Raw genomic sequence first — 23,065 nt, forward strand, 5'->3', positions numbered from 1 at the left:
TATTTCACTGTTCACTGCTAAGTGTATAAGTGTATAGGACTACAAAGCAAAATAACATAACAAAATGCGGTCGTGGAAGCAGCCATACTACATGAAAATAGGCAAACCTTCATGTAAAACAATCGATACAAAATATTGTACCATATATTATAAACTATCAGATCAAAAATAATTTAAAGGAATATGCCACATTTCTTTTGTAAATAATATATAAGAAATGAGTGACCTGAATAATTAACATTAAACGCTAGGTAGTTATTATTAAAATAAACTGGATGTCGAGGTGTTTCTAACACTCAAACACCGATGATATTGTATCCTCGAGTAAAAAATGTTGCAGTTCTACAGTGATAATTTTGAGACAAACTTGTGCTGATTTGAAATCTGTACTGTCCGAATTTTAGTAACTAACATAGAATTCTTTTCTAAAAATACAAATATTGATACATGTCTCGATATAATATTTAAAAAAATATCTACTATATGCGAACCCAATATCGTACAAGGAAACTTTTTACAAAAACTCTTTTAACACAATTCGTGCTCTAATTTCTAAGCGGCGACCCGAGCGACTCGGCGTCATTCACTGGCACAATTCAGTTTTCAATTCTTTAAGGTATAAAAAGATTTAGAAGACTACATGAATATCACACTATATTTTAGCGAAGGCTAGCTCTAGCTATAGCCATTAATTTTTATCATAAAGCACAGAAACCGAAATAGCTAAATCCAAATACAGAGCTATCAAAATATAAAAAAATACTTGTTACATTTTTATATTTGATTTCTATATACATTTTAGGATAGGTTAGATTCTAATGCAATACAAAATAAATAAGTACGTGTCGTCACTTCTCCTATATCTTTCCTTTTCGCGTGGTTTTAACATTTCATTCTTAACTCTAATAGTCGGTTGGGGTATTACTAGCTAATTCACTTTGCCTCTGCCAAAAGTTGAAAAAAAATATTTTGGCTCACGTTACTTGTAAAAATAGGCTTCTTTTGACTTTCTTTCCCTTTCATTCCATTTCAGTCATATGCATTCTCATTATGTAAAAAACACTCATTGTCCTAGCACGTAGAAATACACTGATCACAATGTTAAGGAAAACCTCAAACTGCTTTGACGGTCACATACGCAGGTCATAACTGAGATCAAGCACACCGAAACGACAACACTGCTGTCGGCAAACGAGAACATCGGTAGAGGTGTCATCTAAGTGCGCATTCAAATGGCATCAACCGGAGACTATCGAGACTATAGACTATCAAGACAGTTTCAAGGGTAACCTCCAAACCAATGACGCAGCACATGGACGCACAATCGTTTTATTGTAAAATCTTATTCATTAAGAGGCGTTTCTTTTATTACCTTCTAAGAATATAATATCAAAACCTACGCAATGCGGCGTAATCAAAAGTGAGGCGTTCATTTTCATTTATGAAGGTGAAACGATAAACAATATTATGCAAAGGCTTTATATAAATCTGTTTGCTTCCTACTATCGTCACGGTATTTCTTTTGAGAAACGAATTAATCGCCTGATAGGCATATCACATCACTGTCACTGACAAACACATATAACGACAAATGAGGAGCTATGAACTTGGAAGACTGCCCCTATGTAAATTTACAAGGCTTTTTATCAAAATTTAAATTTCTATATCCAAATAAATACATCAAACAGAATGCGACCGAGGAAACTAGTACTCTGAAATAAACTTCACCTATAACTACTTACAAATAGCCGTAACTAGTAAGGTAAGAATTGTGCTGTCCATTTGATGCGCCTTAGAGTTTTAGTATTTAAAGTCCTCCCCATGGTATACACTTGACTTAAGTAAACTACATAAAAAAATTATGGTTAACATAAAAATAACAACAATTTCTTGATCTGCTATATAATATAAAGATTATGTAAATAATAATTATGTTTTGTTAGTTCACTGTGTGAAAAATTTCACTGATTAGTTAATACGTTGGTTATTATGGATCGTCCATTATTAAAACGATCATTTTACGAAAAAAACCTCTTAAAATGATGTGGTGTTATACTTTTTCACACACAAAAACCTCAGTCTCAGAAAACACATTTTTCTTCCTAAGAGGTTAACTGCACTTGTAGAAATTCAACCACAAGAAACCTTGAAAGTTTGATTGTCCAAAAGCTTCATACTCAATGAAATGTTTATTGTAAATTGAAGAGATCCATAAATAAGGTTGGCAAGTCAATAATAATTATTATGACTCCTCATGGCGAATTTTTCATCTGAAAATAAATAAACAGAATAAATGAAATGAAATACAATGGATTATAATATTTCATCACATTGATGGTGAAATTTCAAAAATTCGACCAGAAACTTTTTGGTATTTATGGTTATTAAAACACAAAAGGCATAAAGCTTTTAGTAGTTGTTAACTTAATCTCTCGTGTTCTGTGATGTCAAGTTACGTTACACAGATTCTTAATTATCTTATGTTTCAGTCAATACACACTTAATATTTTAGCTATTCCTAGAATCAACATTACAAATAATCAAGAATAATGAAGAATATCCATCAATCGATTATATTATTATGTTGTCAAAACCAGCACTTCCCTATTATTCATTAAAATAAAACACAATATGAAATACTATATTATAGTTACACTTATTTTAATATTAGTCAGGATCGGTTTCGTCCGCTGCAAAGGGGCATTGTCAACTGGACGAAACCAATATTGACCAATATTAAAATAAATGAAATTCATCCTACATATGTATTGAGTTTTATTTTCATACAAAGCATTTCCACAAAGAATGACAGTTAACACCATAAATGAAACTTCCCTCCTATTGTATCCGTACGGTAACTCATTGTGACGGCATCAGAAGGAATGGAATTTATAAGCACAGTAAGAGAAAGGTAAAAAACAACAAAGGCAATATTTATAAAAATGTTTTTAGACATGACCATCACGGTTAATACTGCTAAAATTTGTCTCTAAGCGAAAAGGCGGCTATAATAGTCATTCAACACGTTAAAATGGAAAAGGATGGCATTAAGTGTGGTAATCTGAATATCTATTAAAATTCAATCAAGAGAGCAGACTCACATGTGTGGTGCGTAGTGAAGAGCGGGTTATTGATGCGGGCCACCCTGCGAAAGCGAGGGCGTTGGCGTGTGCGGGGGCGGCGACGAGCCGATCGAAGACGGAGACATGGGGTGAGTCTTGACGCACGTGTCCTGCAGAGACACCTGGGTCCCCTGCGAGGTCATGCCCGCCGCTATGTTCGACACATACCGGTTCACCAGAGGCACGAAACTGCAACATCATCCAAACGCCGTTAATATTGATCACACCGTATCCCCATGATTAATTTAAACAGAATCATAATCATTAATTATGTAAAACTGGTCACTCTGCCTGTGACGATATATTTAAAAAAAAGTACACATTTTATCATGAAGGATTTTTATCCTTCATGATAAAATATTATGGATAAGGAAGTGAAGCCTCAAAAAAATCAAAAGAAAATAAAGGCGACGCTATCTACTATTTTATCGATATCTTACAATATATTATGCCCATGCCATAAATAAAGTACACATTCTAGAAACAGACCTCAAATCACAGACGCCCGGCGAATCGAAAGCACTGGACGTGTTAGTGTTGGTGGCGACACTATTGATGGTTGCGATGCTATTGGCAGACACGTTGCTGTGGTTCTCTCGGTGCACTCTGTTGTGGTGTCTGAAATTGGATTTATTCATTGGAAAACGAATCTTGACCGACAATGGTAAAACATAACCATTAGAATCTAATGGGGCGGGGCATACCTTATGAGATAGCTGTCCCTCACGAAGGTGCGTCCGCACACGCTGCACTCGTAGCACTGTCCGGCGGAGTGCGTGCGGATGTGTAGCGCAAACTGCGACTTGGAAGTGAACGTCATGGAGCAACGGTCGCACGTCAGAGGCTTCTCTGCAACATGAGACCATCTGCCGGGAACACACACCACACTTTCTATTACTCATTATTTCAAGAGGCACATTAGTTTGCAACACATTTTTGTTATTAGGGCTGAACACAATTATAGGGGAAATCTTCTGATAAATCTGTTTCATCAACACTCAGACACCCAGTCAAATTTTCATACTACTTAGATACCCGGTCCTACGCTACTGCATTTTTACACACTGTACAGGGAATCGTCATCTGCTTCCGCGAGACAAACTACTTGAGAATTATTTTTATACACAACACTATAAGCTTCCCAATCCTTTTTGTTTGAAAGAATTACGTCAAATGAACAAAAAGATATGATTTTTATCAAAATATATTTTCGAAAATTCGATTATGCGTGCGAAATAGCAGGATTACGTGTATGTTTTGCGCGAAAACGCCGGGTGTCAATGTTAAATAATAAATGAAATGAAGAACATTACAAAAAAAACCTCATTGAATTTTATACAAAATTCTGTTTCATTTGAAATCATATTTTTGATCCAATGAAAGCTAGTATTTTCAATAAATGATTCACAAATCTGATAAAACAGACAGTATACTATCAATATCACACCTACGTACATATTTGAAAAGGTGAACTACTTCAAAAAATATCCAAAAACTTATTATCAGAAACACTTAATTTTTAAGTCTTATATTTAGTAATAACAGTGACGTCCCGTGGGGTAGGCAGATTGAGCGTCGCGTGGGGGCGGCAGTTAATCGAAGGACGGCAAATCGAGGAAAATCATTTGTTATATATAGAAATAGCTACCTAAACTTAGTAATAACGAAAATATCTTTCCATTAAAAAAAAACGGTACATGTTTAAACACGCGCGTTAACATCATTTTACTCCCTACTTCAATTATAATTTGTCAATTTATGGCTCTACGGCCGTATGTTGTAGCTTAACCAGTGGGGAATGCCAAAAGAAATGGTGTATTTCAAAAAAACACTACCTTATTCTTAGGTCAATAATTATTATAAAGCAATCATTATTCGTAGGATGTTTATCACACTTGAATGGTCAAAGACATAACTTATAATTAGTATCTTTAGAATTATCTTCAAATGTGTTAATCTTGCCCATTTTTTGAATAATAAAATGCCTAATTCTTGTCAAATTTGGGATCACAGAGATTATCAATATAATTTTTTATCGTAAATATTTCACTATAATAATGTCGACATAAATTATACTAATGGTTTTATAAATGCGTTTAAAAATTAATAAATGTAAAAAATCTTAACACCACTGCACATGCATGTACTGAAATATGACTATATTCTTAAACATTAGAGTGAGAGGTTTAAAAGAATACTATTTAATGTAATAAAAATACTTTATGCAGTCATCAAATGTTTAAAATAAATATAAAGGATAATAAGGCTTCAAAATTATATAAATAGATTATCTACAACGTTTAAGGAATGTCTAGGATCATGCTTTGAAAATAGAATAAAAGCTCCATTTTGACCTACGCTGAGCATGTCCCCCCTTAATGAGATTGTGGCATTGTTGCTAAGTTTACTGAAGTTTTAGTAGATCTACTGAAAGGTTTGCATGATTTTTTTAGAAGATACTTGTAAGATTAATTCATCTATTTATCATACATGATTTTTATAAATTTTCATTGATATACTACTGGATGAATCATATGCTTCTTAAAATGACGCCCGATTTTCAGCGACTCGGCCTTTGTTAAAACTTACTGAGTAAGCCCGATCTAGCTTGCATCTTACTCTAACTAATAGTCAGCGCATGACGACTTGCTCTGTCTGTTTTGCGTTGCAGCTCCTTTAGGTTCACTATTCCAAGAACGCAAATTTAGTTTTACAGCCAGGGCAATACGGGTGAAATTCGGGAATCCATGTTAACGGTCTTAACGCATTATACCTACAAGGAAATATTATAAGACGATATTCGTAATATCTTTTGTGGTACATTTTTAAAATGACACTTGTATGGGAACTGCTCATCTAGTAGTATATCAATGTAAATTTTTGTCAATACACTGAATTTTGAAAATGTCATCTGGCAACATTGCAAAACACTCTTTACCATAGACTAATCTTTGATAAAAGGTTGTGCTGTGGAATTACTTTTTATAAAAAAATATTTCATGAAAGACATATTATACAATATAGGCTTTTATACTGTAAAAGATTTAAAAAAAATATTATTCATAAAAGGTATTTGTCAAAGAGCTTTGATAGTCTAATATTGCCATTGATCATTTATGTTGTGAAATAACAGAAAAAAAAAGAAGGCAAAATAAATTTCCAAGTAAAGTTATATGTACCTGTGTGCTGTAACATAACTTTTGACTGCAAACCGTTTTTGGCAGATGTCGCAAGCGTACGGACGTTCACCTGAATAATAAATCAATTATAACTTTTTCAATACACGTAAGGGGCGATTTGTATTGATAATATAATCACATATTACAATTACAACAATACATAATATATATCCTGAACAAAATAATTCATTTCAAATAAAAAAATATACTTTTGACATATTGAAATGACCATGAAAGACGGCAATCTTTATACAAACGTTGTCTATAAGAATAATCCAAATAATGAGAATGTTCGAGTTAAGCTGAAGTTTTTTACTGATACAAAATTGGAAGAGATCGATCAATCAGCAAATCCAGCAGAGCAACCGCGTGTGCAATGTATTCACGAGAGCGTCAAGTAATAGTACCGCTGATAATAATAATATAAAGCACTGCCGTCTTTCTGGACAATGGCACATGTCATGGTAGGGATGGGCATGCATACCGGTGTGGATGCGCTTGTGGACGTTGAGGGTTGACTTCTGCGCAAATCTCTTGAGGCACAGCGCGCACTGGTAGGGTCGCTCCCCCGTGTGGGTGCGCACGTGGATCTCCAGGTATGGCTTGCAAGTGAAAGCCGCCGGACACTGCACACATTGGTACGGCCGCCCTTGCACTAAGCCAGTCACATTCAATGAGTCACAAGTCAATGGGACATCGGGTAGTTCATAATCGACAGAGAGGTACGGGCTATCGAGCGTTTGTCCAGAAATACGTTTCACAAATTTTCAATTCATATATTTACTTGGATTATTCTTGGAAAGAGCCCGGGAGGGCGAGCCGGCCTCGACTGAGCGAGAGAAAAATAAATTTAGCAACAGAGAGACAGAGAGAGTGAGAGACAGAGAGTGGGCGGAGAGGGGCGGATCGCGTACCTGTGTGCGTCCTCTTGTGGATGTTGAGGGTGGACTTCTGCGCGAAGCGCTTGAGGCAGACGTCGCACTGGTAGGGTCTCTCGCCGGTGTGCGTCCGGTTGTGTATCTCGAGATACTGCTTGCAGGTGAAGGCGGCCGGACACTGCAGGCACTGGAAGGGCCGGCCCTGGACTGCACGCACAAAACACATTAGCGCCCGCCGCCCGCCCTCCGCTCCCCGGGGGAAGCCGGGAGGGCGAATGCCTCGGACGGGAGATAGAGCGAGAGCGACTAAAGAAAAGAGGCGGCGGCGAGGGGGGAGGGCGGGGGACGCGGCGTGACGGCCTCGGGCGAAACTTACTTGAATGCGTCCGCTTGTGGATGTTGAGGCTGGACTTCTGGGTGAAGCGCTTGAGGCACAGCTCGCACTCGTACGGGCGCTCCCCGGTGTGGGTGCGGTTGTGGATCTCCAGGTACTGCTTGCAGGTGAAGGCGGCAGGGCACGAGGGGCACCGGAACGGCCGGCCCTGCACTGCGACGCCGCACCGACACCACAACAAACGTTAGAGCGACCCATCCTCGCGAGGCCCGCCGCCCGGGGGACGCTGCGTCCTCCGGCCGGCGGAAACCTCCGCCGACGCCCTCCCGGGAATGAATAACGCCTAGCGACACTCGTATCCCTATATCTGAGTGGCTAGGGTGTAGTCCTTTCGCGTGCCACCCGAGATGGCACTACAGTACGTCTACAAATTTTTATATAGAAACAGATCGGATGCAGTAATCAATTCAGCCATTGGGTGGGTGATAAAAGTAGGTCACGTCATAAGGCAGTAGAGCGGGAGCCGTCAGCGTCGCCCTAGCGTTATTCATTCCCTCTTAAAATTCCATATCTGAACTTATGTTGTATTCTATATTATGGGTGCGCTCGCCGGGCAAACGCTCGAATGGTACATTAATTATTTAAAGTGATTTAAATTTTGCCACGATTGCCTCTCTATCGTATGAATATAAAATTATGAACAATTAAAGAAAAATAGTACAAATCAATGAGCACTTTCGGACGGCCTCACGGCGCACCCCGATACTTGCGAGGATCAGAACTTCGGAGGTGCGGCGGATTCGGAAACAAGTATCGGAGAGACCGCGTGGGAGGTCCATAGTCACAGAGTGGGGTGATCGTGATCGCTTACGGACATATTTGCAATGGACCTTTATAAATATGTGGGCTACTGACCCGTATGTATTTTTTCGTGCAAATTGAGCGCGCACTTCTGCGTGAATGACTTGAGGCAGACGGTGCACTGGAAAGGTCGCTCTCCTGAAGCGGCGACCACCGAGCCGGGGCGAAGGGCGACGCGCCGCGAGCGACCAGAGCGGATGGACAAATAACAAATAACACACCACACGTCAGTTCGCCTTACCCACTACCCACTACCCATCCCGCTACATGCTAACACTTCGCGACCGCCGCTCGTCACGGACGCCCGCGCCCGCTTCCCCTCCGCATCGCTGGAGGTAGCAAGGGGCAGACGCCACCGGGGCCTGCCGTTTGTGCTGATAGGCGATTCAAAGCGCAGAGGCGAAAGGGGACGCGGCGGCGAACGGCGGCGGACGACACCCGCGAGCGTAGAAACAGAAATCAGAACATAGGTTGTGCTTGTGACGGCGTCATTGGCAATGATCAACGGCAAGGCTAATCGAGCCGGCGGAGCAGCGTCCGTTCAAACATTACTGATTATTTGTCCATCATTGCCAAGCGTCCGAACGCTCGTACGTTTTCGGCATCTCTGTTGCGCGCTCGTGCTTAATATTGTGAATAGTTTTTGAGTATCGAAACAATAACAGTAAGCATGCCAAATAAACAGAATTCCGTGTATTTCCTTCGATGCATCGATGACGTCATGATTTTGTCGCTCGTCATACGCAAAGAGCCGCCCGTCCTCGGCCGACGGCGGCCTCCGCGAGTTTCCTTACGACCATCGCCTCGCTAGTAAATAAAATGCCCGTAAACGCTACGTTACCGAAACTCTACTATGCGATGACTCTCGAAAGAGAGGATCCGGTCGTCGGGTCAGCGGGATGACGGTCGTTTCTGATTCTCGCACTCAAAAACTATTCACATTACTGCGAGGTGCCTCAAGTTAAAATCGATTCCCATTTGAAGTAGATATCCCGCAGTGGTGAAACGAACCAATTTAGAAAAGAGTCAACGGGAGGGTACCGAGAGTGGAGAATCCACATTCAAATGGAAATTGCGGCGAGAGAATGAGAGTGAGAATGGATGTTGGGACCCACCGGTGTGAATGCGTTTATGCGTGCCGAGGCTGGACTTCTGAGTGAAGCGCTTGTCGCAGACGTCGCATTGGAAGGGACGCACTTTGTTGATCAGCGAGCGCATGTGTTCTTCTATAATGCACAAAACAACCCTTCTCAGAATCCGCCCTGAACCACTACCGTTGCTCCACTCCATAACTGGATTTGACTGGACTTAAAACAGACCGACGGGGAAGCGTTAAGAGGCAAGAGAGCGTACTTTAGTCTAGTTAGGTGAAAGGGTTGCCTACCGGTGTGAACTTTCCCGTGTCGGTTGAGGCTGGACTTCTGAGTGAACCGCATGAAACAGACGTGGCACTGGAAGGGGCGCACTTTGTCTAACAGGGCGAGACGGTGCTCCTCTATAAAGCACAGATTACGCTATAGTACCGGCCGGGCTGGCGGGTGGCAGCTAATGCAATCAACACAGACTACGGACAGATCAAGTGACTCACTCTAGGGGGGCAATGAATACTCAAAAACTATTCAACGACGGTCACGGACCAAATCTACCGTACTGCCTCAGAATCTTTCATCGCGCACAAGTAGGCTTTGAGTTTGAACCCACCGGTGTGTATTTTGTGGTGGCGGCCGAGGCTGGACTTCTGCGTGAATCGCACGAAGCAGATCTGGCACTGGTACGGCCGTTCCTTGGCCAGCAGCGCCCTTCGGTGCTCCTCTAAAGCAAACCGTTGAACAAACCGCAAATCAGAATAATTCACACTCTTACTGATACTGACACTATGTCTCACAGTGATACTCATATACTGACCGTGATGGCCGTTAGCTCATTGGCTCAATAGCTAGCGCAAACCCCCACACTGACAGACAATAAATGTCTTTCAAATAACAAATAACCCCAATTACAGTGGCCTGCGCTCCCCGTTGACTCGAATCTCAATATCATATGCAAAAAACAGGTAAATGATTTGATTAAAATAAAAATAAAATGTCGACGGGGGCGTTGGCTTGAAAACCCACCGGTGTGTATTTTCTTGTGTCGGCCGAGGCTGGAGCTCTGCGTGAACCTCATCTCACAGATATCGCACTGGTAGGGGCGGTCCTTCACCAGCAGGGCGCGGATGTGTTCATCTATAAGCCAACAAGGCCACAACAGGGATGGAGAAAACGCCGCTCACTACCCACTGCCGCGCGTGAACGACTACGTGCACACGCCGCACGAAAAGCACGCATCGGAATGCTTCGCTTTTTATTTATTCTTGAAACGGCGCACCCCAAAGGGGCGGGACGTTCGCGGCCATTCGGAAACGAGCACCGAGGAATACATTCCGATGAGCGCTTTTCTTCTTCCCCGATATCGCCTGTGACGTGTGACGCCCTCAGACTGGTTATTGTGTTTGAACACTTAAAATTTCATGTGACGCATTTGAAGGGTGGCAAATGAGACAATTACGGGAATATAAATACTATTTTGCAGCCAAATTACTCAAAAACTATTCACATAGTGTTCAAGCGAGCATGCGTCTTGATCGATGGACCGACAAGATGGCGACAACGCGAAAGCACAACCGCAGCCCAAACAGACGTGGATGTCTCATACGTCTATTCACTATTCACTAGTCACTAGTGTATAGTAATGTGACAGATCAGCTTACACTATTCAATTAAATAAATATTAGTAAACAAATATTTAAGAATCGACTCCCTGTCCCTGTTCCTGTTATTTGTACTTTCTCCTTCTGATGACAAAAATCTTCTTATTTATGTTATTATTAAAGTTTTGTACCTTTTGAAGTTAATTTATTTTTGAACATTCTCTCAAAGTATGTGATAATAATGATTTACTTTTGCATTGATGACAAAATGGGAAGACTCATTTTAGACAATCTGTCAAAAGCAAAATTAAAAAGGTAATGACAAAAGAAACTAGAGTAATAACGCCTGTACACGTGCATGGATTTACTGGCAGCAATACTGCGTATTTTAAACTATCGTGACAATAACTGTTTACACGTAAAAGTGCTGACTGTCTCTCCAATCTCATTCTTCAAGAGTAAGCGAGACGTGATGTTGTCATTGTATGGTATTATTTGACAAGTCGTAAAAATCAGTCTCTGAAAATGAGTCTTTCCGTGGTGTAGTTGTTTTTTTTGCCGGCAGGTTCGCCACTATCGCTCTACTGCACAGGCGCAGATCGAAAAAATGTCACATGAAAATTCAGAAGCTTCCGAACTTTTTTGATTCGTGCATGCAATCTTGCAACTGCAGGATAATACATGTTTACACGTACATTTTCTTGTTATGGCCGCGATAATACGTACTGTCAGCAGTAAATCCATGCACGTGTAAACGAGGTATTACTTCAAAAAACCACGATTTGATTGGATATTTATTATAAACAAACAGATGATGACAAAAAGCACCTATATCACCTTCTTTATGAAAATTCTTTATGGCAAAAATTAATAAAAATCAATTATTATCGCAATAAATTTAGAGGTTACAAAACACCTTCTGTAGTTTAAAAATATGAACTAAGAAAACATCTTCGTCATACCGAGCTTGTAGAAATGTGATATTGATCCAATTATAAATACTAACTAGACGATTTATAATTGTCATCAAAGTATTAAATAAAATTTAATAACACGTACAAATTTACAGAACCCTTATACATATATTGTATATTCATCCTAAATTCATTTTAAGCGGATCCAAATGCAGGATGATAATAGCGGAATTACAAAGTATGGAGATACATGAAGTATTATCGATATTTTATAGAAATATTAATTTGATTTTGAATGATTCTATTCGCCATCCTCACATATATCAGTTTGAGATCAAATTTTATTGAAAGATTTAAAAAAAAATAATACGGAGCTTCGATAGACTGACCGTTTTGCACAGGTCAATATCGAGAACCGGGGCTAAAAATATTAGGAGAATAATGAAGCGCAAAAGAGAAACCAGCGATTTGCAATTTGAAACGCAATAATATTAACAATATAGATAAATTAATTCGACAGAATTACACAAATGCAAATCAAAGATAACTGTACAAACAAAAACCAGCCGATCGGGCATCACACATTCAAAGGGAATATCGTAAAAAGCAAACAATAAAATAATAAATGAGTGTATTTATTATATATTATATTTAAGAGCATTGACACTAACTTGTCAATATAAAATCATATTTAAAAAAAGCAAATGATGGTAGGTAGGGCAGTGATATTAATATGTTTCTTTATAAAAACACACTATATATTATTATGTATGTGTGGGATAAACAAAAAATGCCAACTCTCTTAAATATAGGTAAGTACTATTAAACTATTTCTGCGAAGATAAAATAAACCCCCAGTATATTAATTTCAACAATATCATATTTTTTCCGGAAATAACCCAGTTATTAACCTAGCTCGAGATACATAGAATGTTGCGTTATGTAAAATTGAAATAACGTCAAAGTAACTAGACAATAATTGCGAAATATAAACAACATCTCATCTCAAGTCAAAATTCTTGCCGTTTTTAAATTTTGATTTCCAGATAACCGTTCAAATATTTTTTAATTATCATGCAATGGTAAAAGTATGCGCAGGGCACAATATAAATTGAATAATATTTACTAATGTTAATCTTTCGTATTCACGTACGTAATCGATACACAAAATAGTTTTCCTATGTCACAGTAAATGACATTCAACATAATATATTTAATTTATAATGAGAAGATCACATTTTCAGGTTATCCGTATGTCACTAGTCTTAACAGCGTTTTGTGGGCATGTTCTTCTATGTATGGTAATTCGTGACATTCCATGCATCTCGGCCTGAGTGTTCATGATTATGATAGGCTGCCATTGCTTATTATAATTATTCATGAGAACTAACTGGTCATAACCTAAGGATATATATCTCAACATGTCCATAAATCATATTGTTAAAATTATTATATAAAATAGATCCATTCTATTATTTAGGCAGATTTTATTATTCATATGTAGTATGAAACATCTTCACACCCCAGTTTATATGACCAGCCTTAAGTGGGAGAAAGGCTAACACAATTTATATTTAATATTTGAAGGTCTACCTTGAAAATAAGTATGTAGGTAGTATGTACATATACAAATTGAAAATTTTACAAGAGCTTTTTTAAAAAAACATTTATTATAAATACCTATTATGGATTTTAGTGTTTTAATTAATAATAGTTGGAATAGCAGCTATGTGTTAATATGCTACTGATGTGTTTTTGGTACAGAGCATTGAGTATAATGAGACTCGTCCATTTTGTACATGTAGGTAAACATATAGACCACCATTTATTTTTGAGATTATTTTTCTACTAGAATCATAAACATTGAACTATTGAAAGAAATTACTGCTTCAGTAATTATGGTGAAATTATAAAATATTTTTAATAAACAATCCATTGAATTTAATAATTATTATATAATATTAAATTGATATTCACGCTTCCAACATCTTAAAACTGTTGTAAACCTGGGGGATGTGATTTCATAAAAATCTGATCTTCAAATATTTAGGATTTGAAATATATTCAACAGAGTAGTTGTATGTTTGTAAATTACATCAGAACCTGTCGTATTTGTATGACTACACTCACTATATTATGTGATCAATAAATTAATAATGTACACAAATAAACAAGACAAGTTGTGTTAGAGATGCAACAGCGATTTTAATTTTTCCTGATTTTAAGATAATATTCAATTGAATTCTCTAGTTTGATGAGAAATTAGAGTGCGCTATGCATTAACAAAATCGAGTCAATTGACACATTTAAATGAAATGTAATGTTATTCAAATTTCGCACAGAATAAAAATCAATATAGAACTGGAAAGAACGGTATCGATTGTCTAGTTTGTTTCCAAGATATAAGAAACAAGTGCGGTAAACCCGTCCCGCTAATTAGTATCCTTTAACGACACAGTGGAAAAAAATCATTATAATATGCCATAAAACAAAAATGAGTGAAAACCACCCCACTAATACTGATATACCTGTTACGTCTACTACTTGTTATGTATTCGTGTGCAGTATCAGTCGTTATTGTTTAATTCAATTTATGGAGACTGTAGAAAGTAAACTAGCATAAAGAAACATTTTTTTTATTTACATCGTTCACCAAAATGTACACAAAACATCAATATCAATAAAAAATAAATAAAAAAACCGGCTCTGTTGACATTATAATATTATCATAAATCTACTTTGCCAAAAATATTTCCAAGATTAATCATATTAAAACATCACAAATGAAATCAATATTAAGTTTTAAAAAAGAAAGTTTTTTTAATAGCATGTAAACTACACTGGTAAATTCATATTTTAAGTGATAGTTGAGATTGTGGAGAGATAATATTTCATCAATTCGGTACAGAGATCACACAATAGAGTGCATACTAAATTACTAGTGTAAATTACAATACCATTAATGCATTGCGAATGGAAACCGAGACATGATTGATAATCAGATTTCAAAAAATCATTAACACTATGCACGTACCTGTGTGCACTCGTTTGTGTGTGTTAAGACTAGACTTCTGGGTGAATCTTTTGAGACACAATTCACATTGGAACGGTCTTTCTCCCGTGTGCGTGCGCATGTGGACTTCTAGATACGGCTTCCGACAAAACGCTGCGTCACAAACCTAACAAATAACAACAGTATTCAGAAAACAGACCTCAACAATGATGTAGTGGTGATTTTTTAAATTTATGTAATAATTTTTCACTAGAAAATCAATAGGTTATTATCGTAATTCATAATAGCATCTTCCGCAATAACCGCAACACAGTTATAAATGATACTGACATCCAAAAAACTTTCTAAGTTTCAGTCGAAACATTTGACAAAAATTAGTTCTTTATATTTTTAACAATTCCTAATGAAGTTTTAAATATTTCAAAAGTAAATTAAGTCTCTCGTTCAAAAATTCAATTGCAATTGTGTTTATTACCTATATGAAATGTTACACTTGACAATTATATAAATATATAAAAAGCACAAATGAGTCTAGGGCATCCGCAGGCACAGGGTTGGGAATCCAAGTTAGTCCAAGAATTAAAGTTAAGACATTAAAACCTTATGCGCACAGAGATGACAAATAGAAAATAACCATCAATCAACTGAGAGTGCCTGATGGAAATACAATTTACCCTGGAATTGATTCAAAATATGCACACTTTTGTATCATGATTTGTTAATGTTAATATTAATAATAATTATTAATGATCTGCTTTGCACGATTCTAAAAAAAGGAACCCTGAACCATTTTAATTGACAAATCATATGCGGGTGCTAAAAATTTTGAATCAATTCATAAGCGATTACTGATAGATGCGAAAACGTTCTGCGACAGCAGACGGAGAAGAGTCGGTGAAATAGTTTGGGCGTGATCTCACCGTGCAGGCGAAGGGTTTGATGCCCGAATGCAGTTTCATGTGAACATAGTAGGAGGAAGCGGACGAGAGCATCTTGCCGCACACCTTGCACTCCTGCGGCTTGGAGCGAGGGGGGCCGCCCGGCGCCATCTCCATTTTGGTCTGCACCGTGCCCAGCCCGCCCAGTCCACAGAGGCCCCCCACCCCCAGCCCCCCCAACCCGCCCACAGCCAGGCCCTGCGGACCACACACACCTCATGAGCACAACACATCTGCCAATTGCCATCTACACAAATGCTATCTACACTACGTTCCTATCGCCTTCGCCCCTTCAACTACAATGCATTTTAATAGTTGCGATTAATAACTCAATGTATTATTAAAATGTGTTATCAATGACTGGAGAAGCCTAAATGTTAGTATGTTTCAATTACTATTTCATATCAATTACTGCCGTTTGAAAGTTTCCATATTTAAAAAAATATAGCCTGTGTAAATGACACATTTGCTTACGTGTAGGTACATAAAAGAAATGAAAAAAATAGTATCCAAGGCTGTAAATTCAAATTCACCAATTCATTATTGGTTAACTTCATTTAAGCCAGAGTTGAATGAATTGATTAAATAAAAATACAATATGAAAAATTAAAGATATACTTCTTTTCTTTTATGTTAACCAGTTTAAAATGGATACTTTATGCAAAACTAAGGTAGTATTCGAAAAATAATCTAGAAGAATATTCTCTAAATGACAATTTTACAATTTTAAGGTTTATAATTTAAAATAGGTACCATTATGTGTAGTGAATAATATAGTTGATTTTGGTGAACAATAAAATTTTGACAGGCAAATCTGATAATTTAATCACAGATTCCATATTGTGTATGTGGCTGGGCACGGGCAAACACCGCAAAATTTAATCACTCATTCGTGTACATGAGTGTAATTCGTATTTCAGAAATGATTTCAGCAATTTCATATTTACATGCAGATTATATAGGAACCGTTTTATTAGGTACTGTATTTAGTATGGTGGCTTTGAGGGTCGGGTGAATGGAAAGTAAAGAAGGATTCGCTAAACATAACGTCGGCATCATCGGCAGGGGTGACTGAGAGCGGCAAGTGACCAGCGGCAAAAATGTTCAAGTCATTTTTTCAAGGTTCATTTTTGGCATAACAGGTTTTTGTTCATTCGTGATATACGGCCAGCAGTGCTGGAAAAAATAGCCCAAAATCGGACGTCCAGAATGCGCTCTGTCAATAACAGCTGCGGTGGCCATATGACCGAAATCATTTTTAAATGTTAATGCCATGTGATGTATTGATTTTACGAATACAAAAAACTTGATGAAAAGTTTTTGTGCTTAAAAAAATACCTTTAATAAAATTTTTATTAAACTTGCACATTTCATATAGTTTTTATTAAACTAGATTTATTTTTTAATTAAAATAATAAAAATATTATTTCAATATTCTTAGATGATTATAATATAAAATGAAAGTAACCATCAGTTAATTATACTAAATTGCAGTCTGCAAACATTGCCGACAGACAAAGGAAACTATCAACCGAGGATTCCGGGCTAATCTTGCGCAAATAAAATGGGTAATGAAGGAGGGAGTTAAGTAGACAAGAGATGCGTGACGCACCTGATTTTGATCCTGTCCATTCTGCCCGCGCTGTTGATTTAGTGGGAGAGGGAGGGAGGCTTGCTGCTGCAGGACCAGGCTCTCCTTGCTGTCCTCCTGCACGTGTTGCTGCTCGTCTAGTTGCTGCTGTTGCTGTTGCTGCTGCTGCTCTTCCAGTTGTTGCTGCTGCTGTTGTTGTTGCTGCTGTTGTTGTTGCTGTTGTTGCGAATCCACTTGTTGCTGTTGATGTTGCAGATGGGTGTGCTGCGAGTTGATATTGATGACGGCATGGTTGGAATTGTCACTGCGCACAATGGTGGGGGGCGCAGAGTGCACGTGCGGGTGGGACGAATAGAAACTGGGAAACACGTTAAACCTGCAAAACCAAAACACCTTTAATTACACTACACATTGACATGAAAGAATCCATTCTGATTGTAATTCATGGTATTACCTGTTTTATTGAAATTGTTCAAGAAACATAAAATTCTCTTAAAATATAAAATTAAAGTTTTTTCAAACACAAGAATCTAAAATGAAAGGTATTTATAAAAGTCATCGTGTAGAGGCTTCGTTGGCCTGTAATCGTGAAAGAGTAGATAGTAAAGACGATAGTCACCCCATGGGTTCAGCCTTGATCTGCTGCTCGAACATGGAGATGGTGGCGAGCAGGTCGCCCGGGGGCGGCACGGGGACCCCCACCCCCCGTGCCACTCCCCCCACCCCCACTCCCCAGTGCGCCGGGAAGCTAATGGTGCTTCTGCATCCGCCGCTGCGGCCGCACGCTCTCACGCCACGCACGCCGCCCACACAAGCGCATTACGCTTCACCCTCGAACACTCGCTCCACCTGAAACCAGATTAATTGTCAGTGGCCAGAACAACAAGATTTTCCCAATTTTTTTATAGAAATTATTACTGTTGCATTGCATGATTGCTTAAGGTGACGCACGCCAAATAATTTTCAACTGTACGCGCGACGAAATTTTGGACTCGCTGCCATTCAGTGAGAGAATGTTGACCCAGGAACACGTCACTTTGCTGCGTGTTGGCGACGGGTCAATTAATTCTAAAATCGTGTAAAGATGACTAAAAACGTTACCCATTTACTTTAAAAAGAAAACATGTCAATGAATATATTATTATTGTCACTAATAGAACAATAAACAGAACATAAAATGGACGTATGTTGGATTTATATGACAAATAATATTTCGTTTGACAGGCGTCATTTTCACCCGCCACCCGCAATCCGCACATCGCCTAGCAACGATCTTTTTAGACCGTGCCTCAACTAATGCATGGCCTTAAATACTAAATGCAACATTATCATACATTTTTCAAAAGCTCAAATTACACTTCTCACGATGATCATCCCAGCCCCGATCAGCAGGTAAATCGAAATAAACAAAAATAAAAATTTTAAAAACACAATATTAACAAATACCCACCTAACATATGTATATCAGAGATAAAACCCATTAATTACAATAGTATATAATATATTAAGTACTTGACATTTGATGAGTTCATATTTGACGAGCTCTTTTAACCTCTAATACGACAAAATATTTTTCCTGGAACAGGAAAGTAACGCCTTCATATTCGATGATTGTATTATGTGATATTGGACATTTTCTTGAGACACTAATAATTGTATTGGTAATTGTGCCGTAGATGCCGTCATGAGCTTTTATATTTTTTTTTTTAGACAATTATAATAAATACCTTTTTCCGTCAGCGCATAGGCTTTTCGATCCAGTAATTGTTAATTTAAAATTTTCATACATTTTGATGCATCACTATCACAAACTAAGATTATATTAGGTAATATTACGTTGGGGTAGGTTAGGTTTGGTTTGGTCTAAAAAGAAAATTATAAAATCTCATGACGGCATCTGCGGCACATAATTTACCATTGTATTTTCTTTGTGAAAGCGCTTATTACAAAACAGGAGTGTGATTGCATTAGTTTTGGAGATACTAATCCTCATTAAACCTTGATCTGAGACAGTGTTGCCATCTTTTTCTATGCTGATTATAGTACAAAGGCGTAAAAATTATAGTATTTCAGAAAAAAATATATAGTACAGGAACATTTTTCATCTTGAATCCTTTAAAATTATAGTATTTTGGTATATTTGGCGTAAAATTATAGTATTTTACATTTTTCACAGAATTAAAATTATAGTATTGTACTATAATTATAGTACGGTTGGCATCACTGATCTGAGAGGTCATTTCTGACAAATTTGTTTTTTTTAGTTTTAATGTCTTTCAGCACCAGATTTTCTAAATCTATTAAAACATTTAAGGTAAATGAATGATAAAAGAAAACAACGGCAGAATTTCGTTGTTTCCAACTCTTGCAAATGTCGAAACTCTTCTAAATCTTGTAAATGTTGGCTTATGCAAGTATGACACTATAGTCCCGAGGTCCAGTTTTTTTTTAAATGTCAAATTTTAAGAATAACAGAACCGACGGTAATCTAATGATTAATTTTCATGGTTCTATACGTTTATCCTGGATACAGCGGCAAACACATTTTGAAAATAGCTGAGATATACTGGATTATGTTGTCTCTCTTCTGGCAGAACACACTAACTGGAGAATACTAGTTATGAGTAATTTGACTTAGAAGTTGTTAAAATGTTTGAAATGGTCCATCATGTGAGTTTATTAAGTAATTGTAATAAGGATGACTTTAAAATAAAGACTGTTTATTTATTAAGAAGGTTTCCATACGGTAAAGTTTGAAATAAGGAACATTTTGGTATAACTAACTCAATATGTCATTTTTTCGAATTAGTGTCTTCTGCCAGAACAGTGACGATTTGTTAGTTTGGGTTAGTTTAGGTTAGGTTAGGTTATCCTAACAAATAATCCAGTATATCGGCTATTTTCAAAATGTGTTTGCCGCTGTATCCAGGATACCTAACCGACTTGTACCATTTTCATTTGTAGCGTAGGTACATCTATTTTATATTCTTGATAAACAAAACAAAGGAATGTTCTTACATCTCCATAATATATTTAGAAAGAAATCAGATAGCAATGTCAAAAAAATAATTTCATTGTTATTAAACTTTTTTTTATTTTATGGCCAAATAGCCATCACTTATTTAAATTATAAAACTGTCAATTTAACTAAAACAAAATGAAAATTTGTTATAAAGATATTATTTACAAGAACGCAAGTAACAAAGTGCGGATGGGATAACAAAGCATTCAATCGAGTGACACTTGAAAGTGGCAGAGAGAGAGAAGAGGAGTGTGATTTGTGAATGCATAAGTACGAATGTAACTACTGACTAATGACAGTCCATAAAAAAAATACAAAACCACGAAAAGTCTATAGATCTTTCGAAACTAGAATGCAAAACTGTCAAAAGTTCGGTTATTTCGTAGTTATAGTAGTATATCAGTGTATGACAAAATTAATTACTAAATACCCGAGGAAGGTGAAACGGTCAGCCATTCAGCATTTTACCACCCAGCCTCCCCCAGCCATCAATAAAATGGCCAATCCGATTATTGAATTTTTTCAGACCGCTATTTTTTACAGAGCGTCAACCGATAAAATAACCAAACGCCGACAGTGCACTTCGAAAACGCACAAAACCAAAACAAATAATTACAAAAGTTTAATAACAACTTTCTCGCCAAAAGTTATGTCATATTGCCAAAAATGTGATTGATGTCTCTCGGAAGTGTCGATTCAAAACATCAGAAAATTATCGAAAGAGCAAGTTAGATGTCCTTTTTAACAAAACAGTATTTTTTTTATAAATCATAAGAAAGGTGGGAGGCATAATTTTATAATCGTAATTTAACTGATTTGTCACTACACCCCACTCATTTTTTCGCAAACTACGGGAGGGATGCAACGCTAGACTTATATTTATATACATGCTCAAAGAGACAATTAAAAAACCCATAAATCACATTTTTTATTACTCACATTTGTAAAAATATTGCTTATTATTAATTATAGTTTTTTGACACCGTTAAATGTACCACTTTCAAACTAATATAAAAAAATACCATTAGAATATGTTTTTCTCGGACACTAATATAAAATGGCTGCTATATAACAGATTTGCGCAATCGTTTCTGCGCACACAAGCCGTCAACGCTTTGGACCACAAAACGCACCAATCAACTAGAGTGGCGGGAACTTTGCTTCCATAGGTATTCAAAATATGATGGATTAAATTCACCGGCAAACGTCGGAAAATATAATATAACTTTACTAATAACATATTATTGTAGGTGATAGTGAAAGGCATTTCAAACACGAAGAGAATACTTTTATCAGTTTAACACAATATTGTTTTATAATTAATTAAAGTATCTCAATCTTACAGTATCTATACATAGGTACATATTGCATCACTGAACATTTCACATCACTTCCAATTATTATTTTATTATAATCATTTATTGAAGCTGTCAACAATACATTATGTTTGCAATACCAAATAATAGGTATCTGTAGCTACTCGGAATAAACACGCCCATTCGTATGAAGTTGTTAGTCAAAATAATTCGTTTTAATCAGAATTTATAAAATAGGAAAATGGTTTTAGGTAACTTGGCGCAAGTGAATTATTCTTTTCAGTGATGCGCTATCTATATAATCTGATGTTGCTCTTCACCGCCTTCCGAATAGGTTTCTTAACATTTTCTACGAGAAACGGTCGTTAACCATTCGTTCGTCGTTGTGTGCATGCTCTGGATCCAAATTAAAGATTAAAAAAAACAACATGTGAATGAGCTAGACTAGGAAGTCAAAACCTATGACCAGGCCCGACCTATCAATAGCTGCGAAATCTGCATTGCTCGAGAGCGGCCAAAACAACCGTTTTTGTTTTCATTTTATGTGAAGAAATTTATGTTCAATGATTAGTTAGAATGATCAGCAATATCGACCAAAATATAATATTATGGAAAGGAATGCACTAAACATAAACATCTGTTTTAAGTAATAAATATTATACCTATTTCCTTATACATTTTACATTAGAATAACAGGTTTCATGTATGTATAGGTATATATTGTCATCGTGATAAAACAATACCTCGTATGCCACATGACACTAATAATTATTATACATGAGATGAAAAAAATCTATATAATCTAGGTATATGATTTCATCAAATTTATCACGTATCTTTCGTATTCTAGGTACCTACTATTAATCTTAATAGTGAAATACAAAAAATTAAGAATTTTTATGCATTAATAGTGACTAGGTATAGAGTTTTTTTTAAATCTCAATGTGTATATTGTTAGAATCAAAGTGCGCGGTTTCTCGGTAAGTGGAATGTAGGTACTTACTGTCCAACAAGAAGATTTAGGCAAAAGCGGGAAGGGGATGTGGTCGACTAAATAGGAGGAGCTTGTTAGTTTATAATGGAAGTGCGGCTAAAAATAGGAGGAGCTTGTTAGTTCACAGTTTTAACACGTAGCCAAGAAGAACTTGTTCGACAGTACTTGGAAAGTGCGATAATATTCTTCGATTGAAACGAATAAAATCTAAGGG

At 37.1% G+C, this 23,065-nt stretch overlaps 1 protein-coding gene across 25 annotated transcripts; it reads right to left on the reverse strand.

Moving 5' to 3' along the window:
* Positions 1-971: 971 nt before the first annotated feature.
* LOC147068339 (uncharacterized) lies at positions 972-21,618 on the reverse strand. 25 transcript variants are annotated; one of them, XM_085953160.1, is made up of 18 exons: positions 21,481-21,618; positions 18,139-18,368; positions 17,541-17,895; positions 15,911-16,126; positions 15,012-15,156; positions 10,489-10,599; positions 10,076-10,186; positions 9,759-9,869; positions 9,490-9,600; positions 8,429-8,512; positions 7,556-7,726; positions 7,216-7,386; positions 6,786-6,956; positions 6,302-6,371; positions 3,827-3,988; positions 3,612-3,740; positions 3,102-3,311; positions 972-2,270 (listed from the first exon to the last, which is right to left on the reverse strand). In XM_085953160.1, exons 2-17 carry the CDS (start codon positions 18,171-18,173, stop codon positions 3,128-3,130), a joined length of 2,337 nt encoding a protein of 778 aa, XP_085809286.1. In that variant the 5' UTR covers positions 18,174-18,368; positions 21,481-21,618; the 3' UTR covers positions 972-2,270; positions 3,102-3,127. The 25 variants fall into 25 exon arrangements, with proteins under 25 accessions (XP_085809286.1, XP_085809289.1, XP_085809288.1 ...); XM_085953163.1 differs by lacking the exon at positions 10,076-10,186; XM_085953162.1 differs by lacking the exon at positions 9,759-9,869.
* Between the last annotated feature and the right edge of the window lie 1,447 nt (positions 21,619-23,065).

The sequence above is a fragment of the Rhyacophila brunnea genome, unplaced genomic scaffold (genome assembly GCF_057557595.1).
Source record: "Rhyacophila brunnea isolate RB1 unplaced genomic scaffold, BYU_Rbru_1.0 scaffold_3, whole genome shotgun sequence".
Lineage (NCBI taxonomy): Eukaryota > Metazoa > Arthropoda > Insecta > Trichoptera > Rhyacophilidae > Rhyacophila > Rhyacophila brunnea.